The sequence below is a fragment of the Colobus angolensis genome, unplaced genomic scaffold, assembly GCF_000951035.1.
Source record: "Colobus angolensis palliatus isolate OR3802 unplaced genomic scaffold, Cang.pa_1.0 Scaffold8, whole genome shotgun sequence".
Taxonomy (NCBI): Eukaryota; Metazoa; Chordata; class Mammalia; order Primates; family Cercopithecidae; genus Colobus; species Colobus angolensis.
The window spans coordinates 16,551,468-16,568,373 of NW_012121820.1; the positions used below are offsets into that span (position 1 = coordinate 16,551,468).

At 45.1% G+C, this 16,906-nt stretch overlaps 1 protein-coding gene across 3 annotated transcripts in view; it reads right to left on the reverse strand.

The window, feature by feature from the left end:
* Window positions 1-2,174: 2,174 nt before the first annotated feature.
* RPN2 (ribophorin II) overlaps window positions 2,175-16,906 on the reverse strand; it is a 62,085-nt gene continuing 47,353 nt past the window's right edge. Inside the window, exons 11-17 of one of the 3 annotated variants that reach the window (XM_011929089.1) lie at window positions 15,047-15,241; window positions 13,755-13,841; window positions 11,420-11,515; window positions 9,715-9,790; window positions 7,057-7,186; window positions 5,339-5,386; window positions 2,175-2,500 (exon numbers count right to left, since the gene is read on the reverse strand). In XM_011929089.1, the coding sequence (XP_011784479.1) occupies window positions 2,488-2,500; window positions 5,339-5,386; window positions 7,057-7,186; window positions 9,715-9,790; window positions 11,420-11,515; window positions 13,755-13,841; window positions 15,047-15,241 (645 nt within the window). In that variant the 3' untranslated portion in view covers window positions 2,175-2,487. The remainder of the gene's footprint in view (window positions 2,501-5,338; window positions 5,387-7,056; window positions 7,187-9,714; window positions 9,791-11,419; window positions 11,516-13,754; window positions 13,842-15,046; window positions 15,242-16,906) is intronic. The other 2 variants (XM_011929087.1, XM_011929088.1) reach the window with 2 other exon arrangements.

Consider the following 16,906-nt stretch of genomic DNA (forward strand, 5'->3'; position numbering starts at 1 on the left):
CAGCCCTGCTCTACCCACTCCTGCTCCACACCACTGTCCACCCAGCCCTGCTCTACCCAATCCTGCTCCACACCACTGTCCACCCAGCCCTGCTCCACCCACCCCTCCTCCACACCACTGTCCACCAGCCTGGCATCCAGTCTATCTCCCAGGCCTGCACAGGTCTGGTGATAGGTGGGAAGTGTCCCTGCTCTCATCCCACATGCTGCTGGTGCTCTCTTTCCTCACCAGTCTGAGCGGCTGAGGTCCCAGCACACCTAAGTAGGAACACTAGGAGCCACCCAAGAGCAACAGGAAGCCACTATCACCCCTTCCCCTCAGAGTGGGATAAGAAACTAAAAGCAGAGGGTCCCAAAGGCATATGCCTATGGGAGCCAGGCAGATATCAGAGAAGCGCAGTTGCCAGGTGGACTGGCACAAGTGTCCTGTATATGGACACCTGTGGGGGGCGGGGCTGACAAGCTGGAGCTTGCAGGCTCCATCCAAAGGGAGGAGCTGCTGTTCAGTGTCAGCTGACTGCCACTGCTCAGGAATCAGACCCGCCAGGGACAGCCAATTTTCTCTTTCAGGAGACTCCAGAATCCAAAACCAAGATTTGTATATAAAATCTGTCTTCAAATGTTGGTAACTTACTCAATTAAAAAAAAAAACACTACAGATCACAAGTTTGCAATCTCTGGGAAGAAACTTCCTTCCCATCTTAGAGGCATCCCTATAACTGCCCACATCATCCTCTCACCTGTAGGATCCCATTCAGAACCAGCATAGAGTTTGAGAATCTTCTTTCCCTTTTTCCCAGTCAAAATCCCAATTTCTTCACTGTAGTAAGGTCCAGCTAGGTTGGGAAGCAATCTGATTCAAATAAAACAACTTCCAGCCCCCCAATTCAATAAATACTACGAGGATTACCATATTTCAAAAGTTAACTAAACATACCATGTTTCAATTAATATTAGTTTGGTGCAAGAGTAATTGCGGTTTTTGCCATTCTAGAACTAGAGGCAATGGGCCAAGGCACATAACTGTAGGTCAATCAGGAAAGATGCCAAGTGGTAAGCCGCATCAGATTTCAACTCCTTCAATCCTATGAGGTATGTAGTTATCGCTCTTTTACAGAAACACAAAAGGAGATTTACGGAGGTTAATCTACTTGCCCAAGGTCCCTCACCCTAGTAAGTGGCAACACAAGGTTTGCCTGGCTCCGAAGTCTATGCAGTTAACCATGCTATGCAGTATTAATTCTCTCTGTGCTATTGTATAACCTCATGTAATAATGGTGGCCCTAGGGCACAACTTCAAAGGGGGCATTCTTGAGATGGGTGTGGCCTTCTAGCCTAAAGTCACTCAAGTGGTCAGTGCGATGGTTTGAATTTGTGTCCCTTGGAAATTGATGTTGCAACAAATCCCCATGCAACAGTCTTTTTTTTTTTTTTTTTTGAGATGGAGTCAGGCTGGAGTGCAATGGCACGATCTCAGCTGACTGCAACCTCCCCCTCCCAGGTTCAAGCTATTCTCCTGCCTCAGCCTCCCAAGTAGCTGCGATTACAGGCGTGCACCACAATGCTCAGCTAATTTTGGTATTTTTAGTAGAGACAGGGTTTCACCATGTTGGCCAGGCTGGTCTCAAAACTCCTGACCTCAAGTGATCCGCCTGCCTCGGCCTCCTAAAAGTGCGGGATTACAGGCGTGAGCCACTGCACCCGGCCCCAAGACAACAGCCTTGAGCAGAGGTCCTAGCTGCGCAGAGGTCCTAACTGCGCAGAGATCCTAGCTGCGGTCCACCTGCACATTCCTGTTGTGTAGCTGTGTTCTTGCCAAGTCACACTCAGTATCTAACCTAACACAGAAAGATTCTCAAAAATGGGACTCAGCTCACAGAAAATGTTAAAGGGGATAAAAACCCATCCCCTTGGACCCCTAGAAGTCCAAATGGCACGTTCGGATACCAACAGGACTCCTATGCAGACAGCTGGTGCTCACTGCTGGAGAAGAAGAAAGGAAGCTGGCCTTTCCAGGCAGTTCTCAGTTCTGTTAGGAGCAAGGGGCAAGAAGAACCAATGTATAAAGGCCTGGAGAAATATGCTGGCATCAACAGCATTTCCAACTAAGTCCTCATGTCATATGCCCAAGGACCCCACCACCCAAAAGTATGAGAATAAGCTCTCAATCAGGCCTTTGTTCCTATTATTATCCTCTTTATTCCAAAACAATTACACATTTCAACTTTTCAAATGCAACATATGGGTAACTTAGGAATATTCACAGCATCCTGCACAGTGCCAGAGAAAGAGACTATCTGAGCTCACCAGGTATCTGCTCTGTGTTCGGGAAACTGAAAAACAACAAGCAAAAGTGTAACTACAATCTGGACTTTTTCTTTTTTAAATAAAGTTGTGTTTTTTTTGCATTTTTCTTTTCATACTGTGAATTGTTCTTGACTCCTTTTCTTGACATTCAGTTTTCAGAATTTCCATCCTTCTTCTGGAACTAATGTGCTGTTCTGAAAGAAAATGGAGACAAACAGAATTACTGAGGGTTTCAGTTCACAGTTACAGTTCCTAACTGGTGACAACAGAGACACCAAGGCACTCTCCTGCTCTAAGATCCCATTTATGAGGGCATCATCATTTATCTACCAAGTCTATTTATGTATGCCCCATCTCATTTTACAAAAGAACATGAGATGGCTAGTTCATAATTAAGCTGATGACAACTTAAATACAAACAACAAAACGAACTCAGTAATAACTAAGAAAGTGGTATGTGACAACATAAGGAGATAAGGTAATTCCAGGCACACCTCTCACAGTGCAACGCCAAAAACATAGTGTAAATTTCAATTAGATGAACAGAGAGGAAAGTTTAAAGAATGCTCATCAATCTCCCAGACTCTAGCTCTGGCAACCAACACGTGGCCCTTCTGTAGCTTAGATGACATCCCGACCATTCATTACAGAAACCTGCACATTCCTGCCGTGTGGCCGTGTTCTTGCCAAGTCACACTCAGCATCTAACCTAACACAGAAAGATTCTCAAAAACGGGACTCAGCTTACAGAAAGTGTTAAAGGCGATAAAAACCTATCTCCTGTATTCTCTTTTTCCCTTCTGCTGCCTTTCCCTAGACTCTAAGGAGGGATGGGGAAACACAATGAATGAAAATGACAATCTAGACAGACTGTGCAGCTGAGGAGATGGTTGCAGTGAGTAACTGATCCTGGCAGGCTCCAGCAAGCAGAGGCAGGGTTGCCGACACACACAGCATCCATCCTTCAGTGGCAGCCCTTCCTAAGGGTGAGGACTAAGGTGATAATGACCCAGTCTTGCAGAATGGCAGGCTCCAAACCCATTAATAAAGCAGTTCCAAAAGACATGCACAGGCATGGAATTAATCTTGAGGGCTGGGGTGTGCACCCCTAATTCCTTGCCAACATTCAGAGGTTCCTAGGTACACTAAAATATGTGCATTCAGAAACGTTCATGCAGAAAGGATAGCATGAGTATGAAATAAGAACAGCTGCAGGGTAGTGGCCCACAACCACCGACTGTGGCTAGAACTTATGTCCCACATTATGTCTGCTCAAATCAATGTCTGCCCTCAGATCGAGAACACTTTGCTACCAGGGGGTTTCCTTTCAAATACTAGGAAGTACCAAATGTCCAAATGATCAAATGACTTTCCTCTTCCTCAAGCAATGATTTGGGGATAGCAGGGTAGGAATTGACTTTAAAAATCAAGAGGCCGAGTAAGGTGGCTCACGCCTATAATCCCAGCACTTTTAAGGGCCAAAGCAGGAGGATTGCTTGAGCCCAGGAGCTTGAGACCAGCTTGGGCAACACAATGAGACACCATCTCTATAAAAAAAAGTTCTTTTTAATCAAGAAAAGAAAATTGAGTTAAAGAATTAAATAACTCAACATTTAGCAGAAAGGACAATTTCTGAAAGCAAATCTCAGACAGAGTGACCGTAATTTAGGATAAAATCAAATGGGCATAGCCACAGAATGGGGGTAGGAGAAGGTTGTGACTCTAAAAGGGGCACTGGGCAACTCTTTGGAGTGTGGCAATATCTATATCTTGATTGAGGTGGTGGTTACATGACTACATAGGTTTTTCAGGATTCACAGAATTGTACACTAAAAAGGGTACATTTTTCTGCAGATAAATTATAACTCCATTCAAACCTGGAAAAAACAAACAAAAACAAACAAAACAAATGCAGTTCCCTTCTGTGTTGAGGATAGGTGACCCAGCTTATGCTCACACATCCGTGGAAAGGCTCCAAATCCTATGCTTTTATTGATCTCTCCTATTTTCAGAGGATTAGAAATTAGATGGTTTTGTGACTTTGGCAGAGAAAGCCATTTCCAAGGCAAAGGATAAAAGAGAACACGACTTGAAAATTCAAATACCTCCCTCCCTTTGTTGGTCTAGGGCAGGGGTCAGCAAACTGTGCCACTCAGGCCAAATCCAGCCCACCACCTGTTTCGATGAATAAAGTTTTGTTGGAACACAGCCACGCCCATTTGTTTATACAGTCTATGGCTGCTTTCACATGACAGTGACAGAGCTGAGTAGTAGGTGCCAAGAGACCATATGGCCAGTTAAGCCTAAAATACTATCTGGCTCTTTACAGAAAACTTTTGCCAGTCCCTGGTCTAGAGGAGCAGATCAATGAAGCATCAGACACTCGCTTTCCTTCCCTCCACTTCCCTCCCATCCTCGGACTGAGATGCAGAAGGAGAATGAGTGGGATTTCACTTCACATTTTAGTCACATGGGGAGCAGCCCTTTTAACATACCCTGAGTGCTAGGAACCTGGATTCTGATGCTAGCTTTGATCTGTGGCCAGCAGTCCTTCATAATTTACAGTCTCCCCAAACCACACTCTTTAGCCCAACTAGAGATTGGTGTTATAGAAACGTCTAGAAACAGTGACAAGGTGTGCCAGGATTTGCCACGGGACCATCATTTAATGAATTTTGGATTTGTCTTATCCTCATCTCAGCTGTCCTGGAAACAGAGAGAGAGGCTTGTCTATAAATAAATAAGTACCCCATGGGATATGAGGGAGAATGAAGTCTTATACAGTCAAAGCCAGACCAAAGCTTCTCACTGCAGAGTTATCCCATCAGCTGGGCTAATTCAGGAAGCTTTTGCCCTGGTCCAGTCACAACCTCATCTAGCAACTTGAAAAGCAGCCTCAGAGTCCAGCTGTGGCGTAGGGAGGGGTGGGAGGAGCAAGTGGGCTGAAAACTAGAGAGAGAACTGACATGCATGAGGCGGGCAAGACGGGGAAGGGACCCTGCTTCTGGGATGAGTCCACCCTTCATCTTTACCGTAGTGTCCTATATTTTGCCAATCTACTGCTCTGCTCTGCAGCGATCCTGCCAAAGGAAAGAGGGTTTGAGAATCAAGAAAGGACAGCGAGGGGAGAAATCAGCTGAGGAAAGAAATGACAAACACCCAACCAGAGCTTCCATTAGGGTCACCTATTTTTCCAGGGTAGAGTTCATTCTAGGACTCACAAGGAAAGGTGGGCTTTAAGGTCGGGGAGAGGGAGGAGTTACTGATCCTTCTGGGATTCTGATAAAAACCATAGTCTCTCTCCCCAGAAAATGCATACAACTTTAGGATTCCAGATTAGGAACTCCTACTAAGCAGGATGTAAACCAAATGGTTTCTACTCAATTCTCACCTTGATTTTGTTCTTATGTTTTATTTTCATAATTTTTTTAGAGACTAGGTCTCACTATGTTGCCCAGGCTGGTCTCAAATTCCTGAGGTCAAGCGATCCTCTGGCCTTAGCCTCCCAAAGTGCTGGGATTGCAGGCATAAGCCACCATGCCTGGCAGATTTCATTCTTCTTGAGTGGGCGACTTCCAGAAAAGAAAGACCTTAGCAGAGCACAGTCTTTTGGCTCTCTGGGGGCCCAGGCAGGTGCTACAAGGGAACAGCGTTCTGCTTTGCAAAAACAACTGAGTCCTGGCTCTTTCTCAGGTACAATGCAGAGCCACCAGGAAAAGGCTACTGGAAAGTGGAAAAAATGAACCAGCCGCCACTGCTGGTGCTAAGGGAAGCTCTGGTGGGCCCTGGATTCCTACAGGAAAGCCAAGGAACACGTCTGTGCCAAGTCTCCATGGTGAAATGCTCAGAAAGTTCACAATGGAGACTCGGGCGAAGATGAGACATCTTCTCCCACCCACTGATGGTCTCCCTGAAAAAGCCTCTCTCCGATCCCAGCACCCTAACTGGCAGCCACGTTGAGGGTACACTATTGAGTTACATTCTTCCAACAAACGTCCTGGATACAAGAAAGTGGCACATCTGAAAACGATTTCCAGAGGTGAAAGCACTTCTGTTCTTTTCTTATTGGCCTTTGCGCGGCTGAAATCACTCAGGTTCTAATAAAGTCAAATCAATGAGAAACACCTTTGTGACATTTAAATTTGCCTCCAATTCTGTTTAGCAAGTCAAGCTGCCAACAAGCTGCCCATGTCAAGGTCTGTCTCACCACCCATGTGACTCTAAGGTTGTCTGGGTCCTGGGGAGGCGTAGGCTACTGAGGAGATACTCCTTGCTGGGAGCCTCTGCAAAACCTGCCTCAGCTTCTGTGGGAAATAACGCAGACCTCGTGCTTCCGGGACAAGCTCCTGGAGCTGTGAGGGTTACAGAGGAGCAACTCTCTGGGACATGTTGAGGGTGGGAAGGGCAGGGCAGGATTCTCTGTGGCAGCAGAGAATTTTTACACAGCTAACAAATTAATCTTCTGCCACATCTATGAATGCACTTTCATCTTCATAAAGCAATAATTTTCCTCCCTCATTCTATTGTATTGGGGCATAAATTACTATGGTTGTAATACATTCAAAGCTGACCACTAAGGCCCCTATTTTGACTTCAAAGTGCTTATGGCTTCTGTATTGGGCTAGGTTAAGGTGCCAGACTTGCCCCTAAGAACACAAATCATTTTGCCACCTACCCTTCAAAGAGCTAGGCTGGCAGAGCTGAGTATTTCTAACCCTACTCTAGATCCCTGGCCCATGTCCAGCCTTACCTCTTGACTGCCTGCTGGGCCAGCATCCGATTGCCAGCCAGAAACGTCACACTGCCCAAGATGGCCAGGTACTTCAAGGTCTGGAACATGTTGAGCTGAGTCCAGTACACATACATGAGCCCCAGCATAGCTGCAAGAAGAGGTGTCATGACATCCAATTAAATGAAACATAATGCTTCCCCGGGGTTGAGGAAAGTTAGGGGCAGCAACTGCTGGATCATGAAAAGGTCTCTGGTCCTACACCTTTTTCATTCCTTTGTTTCATTCCTTTGATGCCAAAAAGTAGCTAACTCAATATACTAGTCTCTCAGCTGTGGCCACCAAGAAATCCAGGGTGGCAGGCACAGTGGCTCACACCTGTAATCCCAACATTTTGGAAGGCTGAGGCAGGAGGACTGCTTGAGCTCAGGAGTTCAAGACCATCCTGGGCAAACAGTGAGACCTCATGTCTACTAAAATTCAAAAAATTAGTCAGGCATAATGGCCCATGTCTATAGTCCCAGCTACTTAGGAGGCTGAGGTAGGAAGATTGCTTGAGCCTGGGAAGTCGAGGATGCAGTGAGCTTGATCACACCACTGTACTTCAGCCTGGGTGACAGAGTGATACCTCATCTCAAACAAACAAACAAACAAAAAAACAAAAAACAAAAAAACAGGGTTAACAACTGGACTTCAGTGACCTGTGTCATGTTCCTGCTTATACCTATTTCTCTGCTTTTGTTTAAAACTCCTCTGTCATGTTACATTTAGGATTCATTTCATTTTTCAAATTCTTAACAAAAATACACAGGATATAAATAGGCCGGGCGTGGGAGTCACACCTGTAATCCTAGAACTTTGGGAGGCCAAGGCAGGAGGATCACCTGAGGTCAGGCATTCGAGACCAGCCTGACCAACATGGTGAAACCCCGTCTCTACTAAAAATACAAAATTAGCCAGGTGTGGTGGTGCATGCCTATGATCCCAGATACTTGGGAGGCTGAGGTGGGAGAATTGCCTGAACCCGGTAGGCGGAGGTAGAGGCTGCAGTGAGCCAAGATCGCACCATTGCACTACAGCCTGGGAGAGACAGAGCAAGACTCCATTTCAAAAACAAAAAATAAAAAATAAATTTAAAAAACCAGGATATAAATAACTGAATAATTTCCTTTTTTATGGGGGAAAAAAAACCCCAAAAAACTTGTAAGTATAATTTGCCACTGTGACCAGGAAGGAAGCAAGGAGGTCTCAGGAAGAAGGCTGAGTAAAAAGGGCTCAGAGCTGGGAACAGAGAGCCCTGGGGTCTGGTCCAGGCCCTGCCCTTACCAGCCGCTTAACTTCTCTGAGCCCAAATTCTCCCAACTTGTCAAAAGGGATCGTAATTCCTGCCCCAGTCACCCTCATCAGGGCTATGATGAGAATCAAATGAGAAAACGTGCACAAAAAGCACACCGGCAGGAAAAGCCACAGCTCTCAACAAATTTATATTCAGGTTTTCTTCTCGGTCTGACCCCAGAGGGCTATCATTCATATCCAGGAACTGAGCCAGAGAGAAAGGTCATCCTGTCAGTTTTGCCCAGACAGATGACTGATGAACTACAGCAGGGTTCCCAACCACTTCTGAGGTCACGGACCACTGCACCATAATAATCTGATCAAAGTCACAACTCACTCTTTCCCCAGAAAAATACAAACATTTGCCTACAATTTCAAGGGACTTATCTACACACCCCTACGGAATCTGTTTACTATGAGCATACAGATAGTGACTCCTGAAAGAGGCAAATAATTTTAAAAATATTAAGGTCAGGCCAGGCGTGGTGGCTCACACCCATAATCCTAGCACTCTGGGAGGCCAAAGGCAGGAAGACTGCTTGAGCCTAGGAGTTCATGACCAGCTCTGAACACAGCAAGACCCCATCTCTACAAAAAATACAAATATTAGCCAAATGTGGTGGCACATGCCTGGAGTCCCAACTACTCTGGAGGCTGAGGTGGGAGGATGACCTGAGTCTGGGAGTTCGAGGCTGCAGTGAGTGGTGAGTGCACCACTGCACTCCAGCATGGGTGACAGAGTAAGACCCTGTCTCAAAAAAAAAAAAAAAAAAAAATTAAAGTCACAGTGAAATGCAAGGCACCCCTGATCCAATAGCGTCAAAAGCCTCTTAAGTGATTTGTGAATTTACTATCTCGTTATGTTTAGGCTGTTGAAGTCCTCAGGTCTCCAGAGAACGATGCAGGACAGCATGTCTGACTGTGGAAAGGACTGTTTTCTATTACTGCACAGACAGAGACGCCAGCAAATGTGAAGATCGATAGGGTGGGGAAAGATAACCTTTGGAAACTGCATTAATGCTCTTCATCCAGGAAGATTGCTCAATGTAAAGATACGATAAGTGAGTAATCTCTGGAAATAAACAGGGTTATTAACTGAGGGTAAATGGTCTGCCAACAGTGGCACAGTACAATGAAGCCCAATATAATGACAGCTGTTCTAAGTGATGGACCAAACAGGTTTATCATCATATTAACTGTCCTAAAAGGCCAGGAGGAAAAGGGCAATGTTATGCTATTAAGTCATTATAGTTAATAGGTTGTGGGTCTACTTAACAGGGCTTTTGTGTGGGCAGGCTAAATGTCAGAGGAGGTTAAATGGAATTAGCAGTCTGGGGCACTTACCAGCATGTCCCAGGTGAAATATAATCGTGCTAGGAGCGAAAGTGAAGTTGGAGACATTGGCACCAATCCGGATCCACTGAATGATGGGGAGAAATAAATTTAAAAGGCATTAGAACTTACAAAGGAGGCAACACAAACCACGCCAATGCTAATCCCATCAACAGCCCCAAGGCTTCAACGTTCATGCATCCTAGAAGGACAGGGAATTCTTCCAAGTGACAACCACCCTATTATAAGCCCTCAGGAAAACTTGTTCCCTTTTTTCTTTAGAAAGGCATTCAGCACCTGCTCTCAAATGGGCTCGTGTAACTCAAACCTGAACATCATTTTTAATGATGGCAAACCCTACTGTTTTACAACAGGTGAGATCATGAAGCTGAAAGGTCAGAAACTGCATTTATAAGGTAACTGACACCCCCACTAAGTTCTCTAAGAATTGGTAAGATAAACTCGCCGGCAGCTGGTGGCATTCATGCTTTTGCTGTTGGTTCCATGTCTTTTGAAATTCTCCTCACTCAAATATAAGAACAGGTGCTCATACCCTAGGTCTGGTTTCTGAAAATCTGTCGCAAGGCTTCTAGATTTATCTAGATTTAAACAGTAATTCTTTTATTAAAAGCAACAAATTAATTAGGAACGTAGGCAACTTTCCAAAAGTAAGATCTAATGAGTGTTTTCTCAAAAGTCTCTGAGCTTTGAGGATATGCATTTATGTTTGTTTATAATTAGAAAAAAGAAAAAAACACAATTGGCTAAAAAAAAAAAATTCAAATGGTACTGAAAAGGAGAAAAGGTAAAAGTTACTTCCTCTACATTCTCCAGAATGTCCTCTCCTCACAGATGACCAACACTAACACATATCGCCTTTTAAAACTTATTTATTTATTTATTTTGACAGGGTCTCACTCTGTCACCCAGGTTAGAATGCAGGGCTCACTGCAGCCTCAACTTCCCAGGCTCATGTAATCTTCCCACCTCAGCCCCTCAAGTAGCCGAGACTACAGGCATACATCACCATTAATTTTTTTCTTTCTAATTTTCTAATTTTAGTGGAGATAGGGTCTTGCTATGTTGCCCATGCTGAACTCAAACACCTGAGCTCAAGCAATCCTCCCACCTCGGCCTCCGTGCTGGGATTATAGGCATGAGCCACCACACCTGGCCACCTTTTAAAACTTTACAGAGGATCATACTAAATACACTACCCTACCCCTTGCCTTTTTCACTCAGTAACACATCTTGGCAATCTTGTCCTATTGGCATATAAATCTATCCATTCTTTGAAAAGCTGCATATTATTCCATCATATGGACTTTAGGTTGTTTCTGGTTTTCTGCCCCAAGCAGTGCTGAAATGCACAGCCTTTGTGCTGTTTTTTATAGCTACCAGCATCGGGTCTCACTCTGTTCACACTAGATCTCATCTGAACCCCCCTACGGCATCACAGTCCATCCACTTTTGTCATTCTTAGTGGCTGTTAAGTACTTTCTTATGCCCACTTGTTAATGGGGCAGTTTATTTGGCCACTCCTCCACTGTGGGAACTTTTGGTCACTCTAAAATGTCTTAAGCATCAGTTCAGGTCACAGCTGCTGGACCCCTCTGGAGCTCTGCTGAGGCCAAACATCACTGCCTCCTTTGGAAGGAATGCATCTGCTGGGTCTGGCACCAGACGCATGCTACCCACGCTAATTACGGCCACTCACCAGAGCGAAGAGCAGAAGCAACGGTGAGAGGATCAGGGCAGTGAATGTATTGGACACCACGGTGGGGGGCCTCTTCTCAGGCTCGCGGAACAGGTGCTGCCAAAAGACACACCGAGATTTAAGAATGTGCCCTTCCCAGCTGGGGCAGCCATGTATACCAGGGACCAAAGCATCAATGTCAGTCATGAAGAGGATATGCCACCCAGAGGCTCTGGCATACTTGGCAACAAGTGGCCGCGTGGCCTTTTGCCTCTTCTCAATGCTATCTTTTGATCCCAGAGGTCTCCCTTCCACAGAGACTACATCAACCCCAGCTTACTGCTTGGCCAACCCTTTATTCCCCTCAAAGACTCACTGCCATTTAGAGGCCAGAGAATGCAAGCCATCAAGTGGCATTTGGCTAGAGCCAAAGAGGGTGCCCAGGTATACAGATGGCTTGAGTGACACGACTGAGGCAGGACTCTGGAACTCGCACCGTTTCTGGGCTCCTAGGGTGGCCCTGGCATATGCTGCTGCCCCACTTAATTGGCTAATGGTGGTAACACCATCTCTTTTTAAAACGTAACAGAGCCTCACTACAAATCTTTCCAACCATAATTCATCCCTCTTTCCCTGCACCATGGCTCTAAGGAAGCCCTAAACAAATTTCCCGCTCTCATTTCTTTTTTTTTTTTTTTTAAAGAGACAGGACCTCACTCTGTCACCCAGGCTGAAGTGCAGTAGCACCATCATAGCTCGCTGTAACCTCAAACTCCTGGGCTCAAAAGATTCTCCCGCCTTGGCCTCCCGAGTAGTTGGGAGGCTACATACAGGTATGTGCCACCACACCCAGCTTAATTTTTAAATTCTTTGTAGAGACAGAGTCTCACTAGGTCTCAAACTCCTGACCTCAAGTGATCCTCCCTCCTTGGCCCTGCAAAGTGGGATTACAGGTGTGAGCCACCATGCCTGGCCCAACTCTGATTTCCAGAGTTAAACCAGAAGGCTGGACAAGCATTCTGATGATATTTCTTGGTTTTTTTTTTTTTCCCTGAGCAATTCTACATGAATTCTCTTTACAAAGCTCACCTAGATAGTGTGACCTAGCAGAAGCAGCAATGGTGTGGGAGTCTGGAGACCTCTGTTTAGGCCCAAACTGATATGTATGGCTGTGTGACCGGGAGGGAAGTCGCTGTCCCACGCTTCACCTCAGTTTCCAGCTGGAAAACTGGGGGTGGGGAGGGTCATGACCACCCTGCTAGGCTTGTAAAGATACTCTAAAGACCAAATGAAACAGTGCATTTGATTATGCTTTGTAAGCTGTAATTCATTATGCAAATAGAACTTTTTAAAAAAGATTTTTCCTCCAATGTGTCAACTTGTGCCTGCCTTTTCTGCTTGCCAATGCCCAGCCACTCCAACTCCATGATGAGACAGCCCCACTTGAGCCTCCTGTTCCTAAATTTTCACCTCTGCTCTTCTTTGCTGCTGCTATTAAAGGATTTCTAACATTATAGCAGCTGTTGCCACCTACTTCCCGGCACCCTTCATCATCATCACAATTACGCCTATCAGTTAGCTGCATTTTACATTCTTAAATAATGCTGTACCAATATGAAGAGGAGTTTTAAAAACAATTCTACTACTCTACCCTTTGGGCACTTGTTTTTTTTAAAGTGGAATGACAACAGGTAGTCTGTTTTTGACACTTCAACAACATTAATTTGTATGTAGGTTTCGAAGTACAATCAGTTCTCAAGACTGCAGAACAGTCCACTGAGTGGATCCACCTCAGTTTCCTTAACCAGTACCCAAAGGGTTTAACAATTATTGTATTTATTTTGTAAAGGGCTTTAGAAACATTTGAAAGCCTTTCTTTACTCATCTGTTACCAACTTTGATTCTCACAACAGTCCTGTGTGCAGGGCAGGACCAGGCTTGCTTATCCAAGGACTTGCCTAAGAAAGTAGAGCCCTATTCTCCCAGGTGAGTTTTCCCACCTGTCGCCCCATCAGCCCTGATTTACGCAGGAGCAGCGAGGATAAATGCTAAAACCATCTGCGCTCATAGCTAACAAGCTGTGGTCTGAGGGTTGAACCTGCTGGATGTCAGGAAAACCAGATTCAGGTTCTGATTTCATCTTCCACTCTGCTTTCTGGGGGTTAGTCACTGGACTCTTTAAACCTGTTTGCTCAGTTCAAAGATGGGGCTGCCATGTACCCTGCCTAATCCACAGGGTGTGAGGCTCAAACTATCAAATATCATAAAACAAGTTAAAGGGAGCAGAGACACAGTCCAGGGCTTTGCTGCCCTCTCTTCTCCCCCGTGTTTAGCGGATAAGCCCTTTGGGATATACCTGAATTTCCTGTTTTGGAGTGAAAAGGTTCTGGGACAAGACAGTCGAGGGAGCTTCTTCCTCAGGGAACTTGATGACCACATCAGCCTAGAAAAATAAAGACAGTCTTTAAAAGCACAGGGGCAGAGAAGTGAGTGAAACTCAATAGATAATATTCTCTGACTCCCGTCTAAGACCATAACTGAAAAAAGCTCCAGGCAGTCCCAATCACTTCTGATCCATTAGCTGACAAATTGAGGCAGTAAAAACTTCAAGAACAAAACAAGTATTTGTTGAAAATGCTTTTTAGAGCAAGACTTCTAATTTTCTGCTGGTATAGTAGCCCCATAGAGCTGCTTAATACGAAAATCCCAGCTGGTACACAGGCTGTTATAGTTGCAATCAAAACTGCTTGGTGTCCCTGGGAAGTGTGATTTAGTCACATTTGAAAAAGAGAGAAAGAAATGAGTATGTGCTCTTGTGCAAAAACAGCCTGAAGTCCAGGAGAAGAAAAGAAGTCTTGAATACCAGACGAGAAAACGCAGCTGCCCCTTTGTCTTGCAAAGTGAGTCAACCACCACTCAAAGCCTGCAATTTGGCCTCTGCTACCTTTCCAAGCTCATCACCTCCCGCTTTTGACAGGAGTCAGGTGCTCTGGCAAAACACAACCGCTCCCATCGCACTGAAAGCACCTTGAGCTTTCTGCAGGCTCTTCCCCAGTGATCAGCCCACAGCCCCAGATCTGATAAACCCTTGCCATTCTTCAACCCCTTGCTCAAATGCCCTGTCTTGCACATTTACTCTCATCACACCAATCCAAAGTGAGGCATGAAGGGAGGCACTACGTAAATGACAACATGCTACACATGGTTATTAGTTAATTAGTTAGTTGGTTATTAGTTAAAATTGTTATCAGAATTCAGATCTCATCTCTCTATGTGCTATGCCATATCTCAAAGGTCTTAACTTTCACATCTATGTAATCCCCATGGTGCCTTGCTATAATATGAAAATGGCCTTCCTGTATAATGTTTATAGAAATTCACAGATACTAGCACTCAGAACAGTAAGTTTATACTTCCTTCACTCACTTAATATTTATTAAGCACGTACCATGTTGCCAAGCCACGTGCATGACCCCAGGACTATTTATGGAGCTCACACACAGTGTCTCACCTCCCAAGCTTCTTTATCACACTATAGGAGGCACAGGCAAGGCGAAGGTGAAGAGCCCCATGCCCCTGAAAAGGAGCCACCAGTGCCTGGGGCACAGCCACTGTCACTTGAGTCGGGGTACACATTCAGGCACATACCACATTCCAGAGGATTGGGTTCTTCAAAGTAGCATCTCCAATGATTAAGTAGAGAGTGTAGGTGCCAGAGGCAGAGTCAAATTCAATCTTTCTTTCAGAGGTATCCAGTTCGAACTTGTACACGTTCTTGTTGTCCGGCTCGGCAACAAACACTACTTCCTGGCCAGTCTTCTGGTTATGGAGTCGGACGAATGTCTAGATGGAAAAATAATCCAACCTTTCATCTGAAAATTTCAAAATTCTCCCTGGGCCTAACATTGAATCCACCGGGCAGCACACAGTTAGCTCATTGTCACAGTGAGAGCTCTCAGATCTGCCAGACCTGCCCCAGAGAGTAGAAGGAGTGGCCATGCCACCCTAGTTTCTAGCTCAGAGATAACTTTTTGCTGGTACAAGGAAGTAAATTTAACTTATGGGTCCAGCCAATTCTCGACTAGTCAGAGGCTGAATGCCCAGTTTGCGGATGATTTAAGCCCTTTGCTATCGCTGCAATTTCTTTTTCCTGCCAGCCTTTTGGTCACTTTGCTGCCCAATTAACTGCTTCACCAGAGGGTGAAAAGAAGGGAAATGAGGTGGAACTGTAAGAGGTCCATTTTCAATTTCCTAGTGCCTCCAGCTAAAGATTTAGTAGAGGAGGCTTGGGTATTGATAGTAAGGCAGAGTCCTAATCAAGCAGGGCAACGCAGTTTCATGGAGAGAGCCTCAGCTTGGAAGACAGATAGATTTGCTTCCATTACTTACTAGCTGAGCAAGTTACTTAACCTCCTTGTGCTTTGATTTCTTCAACTTTATGGCAGAAAAATTAACTTCCAGATGTAGCATATCTGTGTGAAGATTTGCAATACTGTATGCTGAGCATTAGTGCAGGGAATGCTTTATGCTAGTCAACAAATAGTGGTTAATAGCAATACGATGGTAATGAGTCTAATCATTTTATCCCCCCTAATGACACAAGAAAAAGAGGTATCTGCACATTAGAAATGGATCAAAACTTGATAACCACCCAGAGCTTTTCTTTCAGGTGTTTCAAAATAAAGAATTCAACAAGGCAGGTAGGTTTACAGATCCAATTTACAGATCATAAGGCACAAGCATTAAATGAGTTGGCATGGTGACAGAGCCAGCACTGCATCTACAGAAAATACACATCTCATTTGTTAATCTATACCTGAACAACAAAGAAACACCACCAAAGCATTTAGGGAAAGGGGCCCAGAGACATGAAGCATCCCAATTACAGCAATTAGTCTTGGCCAGGAATGGAATGGGGAATCCAGATGCCAGATCTCCTTCCTATCACAGTCAACTGCAGGCGGCTGCCTGGTTCATCCCCAAAATGCCACCTCCACCTGGAAGGTCTCTAAGCCATGATTCTACAACAGAATTTTGGATGAGACAAGTATTCAGTGAAAGTTACACTTCCTCACTAACTCTCCCTGCTCTAATCTGATCCTACCATTTAGTCTTCTAATTTCTTTGTACTCTTCCTTCCCTTGTGCTATTTGGCCGGCAAATGTCATTCTGGTAAGAAGCTGGGAAATGGTAAGGGGCCAAAGTACTCAAAGGTCAGTTAGGTTTGGCTAAGGGCCCTAACCAAGCTGTCTGGAGTTTGGGAGTAGGGAGGAGAGGAGCAGAGGACTCCCGGGACTGTGGCCATAGAGGAACGCGCTCCTGGGGCACAAGTGCAACAGCTGCAGCTGCAAGAAACAGAAAGCAAGAAGGTTCCCAAGTAAATCCAGTTGCCTCTGAGGTCTGCCCTGAAGCTGCCTCAAGGCAACAAGTCTGCTGGTCCTTGCTAAAGCATCGGTACAGGGTACCCCATACCAAACTAGGTACCACATTCTTGTCTTTCAGCATTCC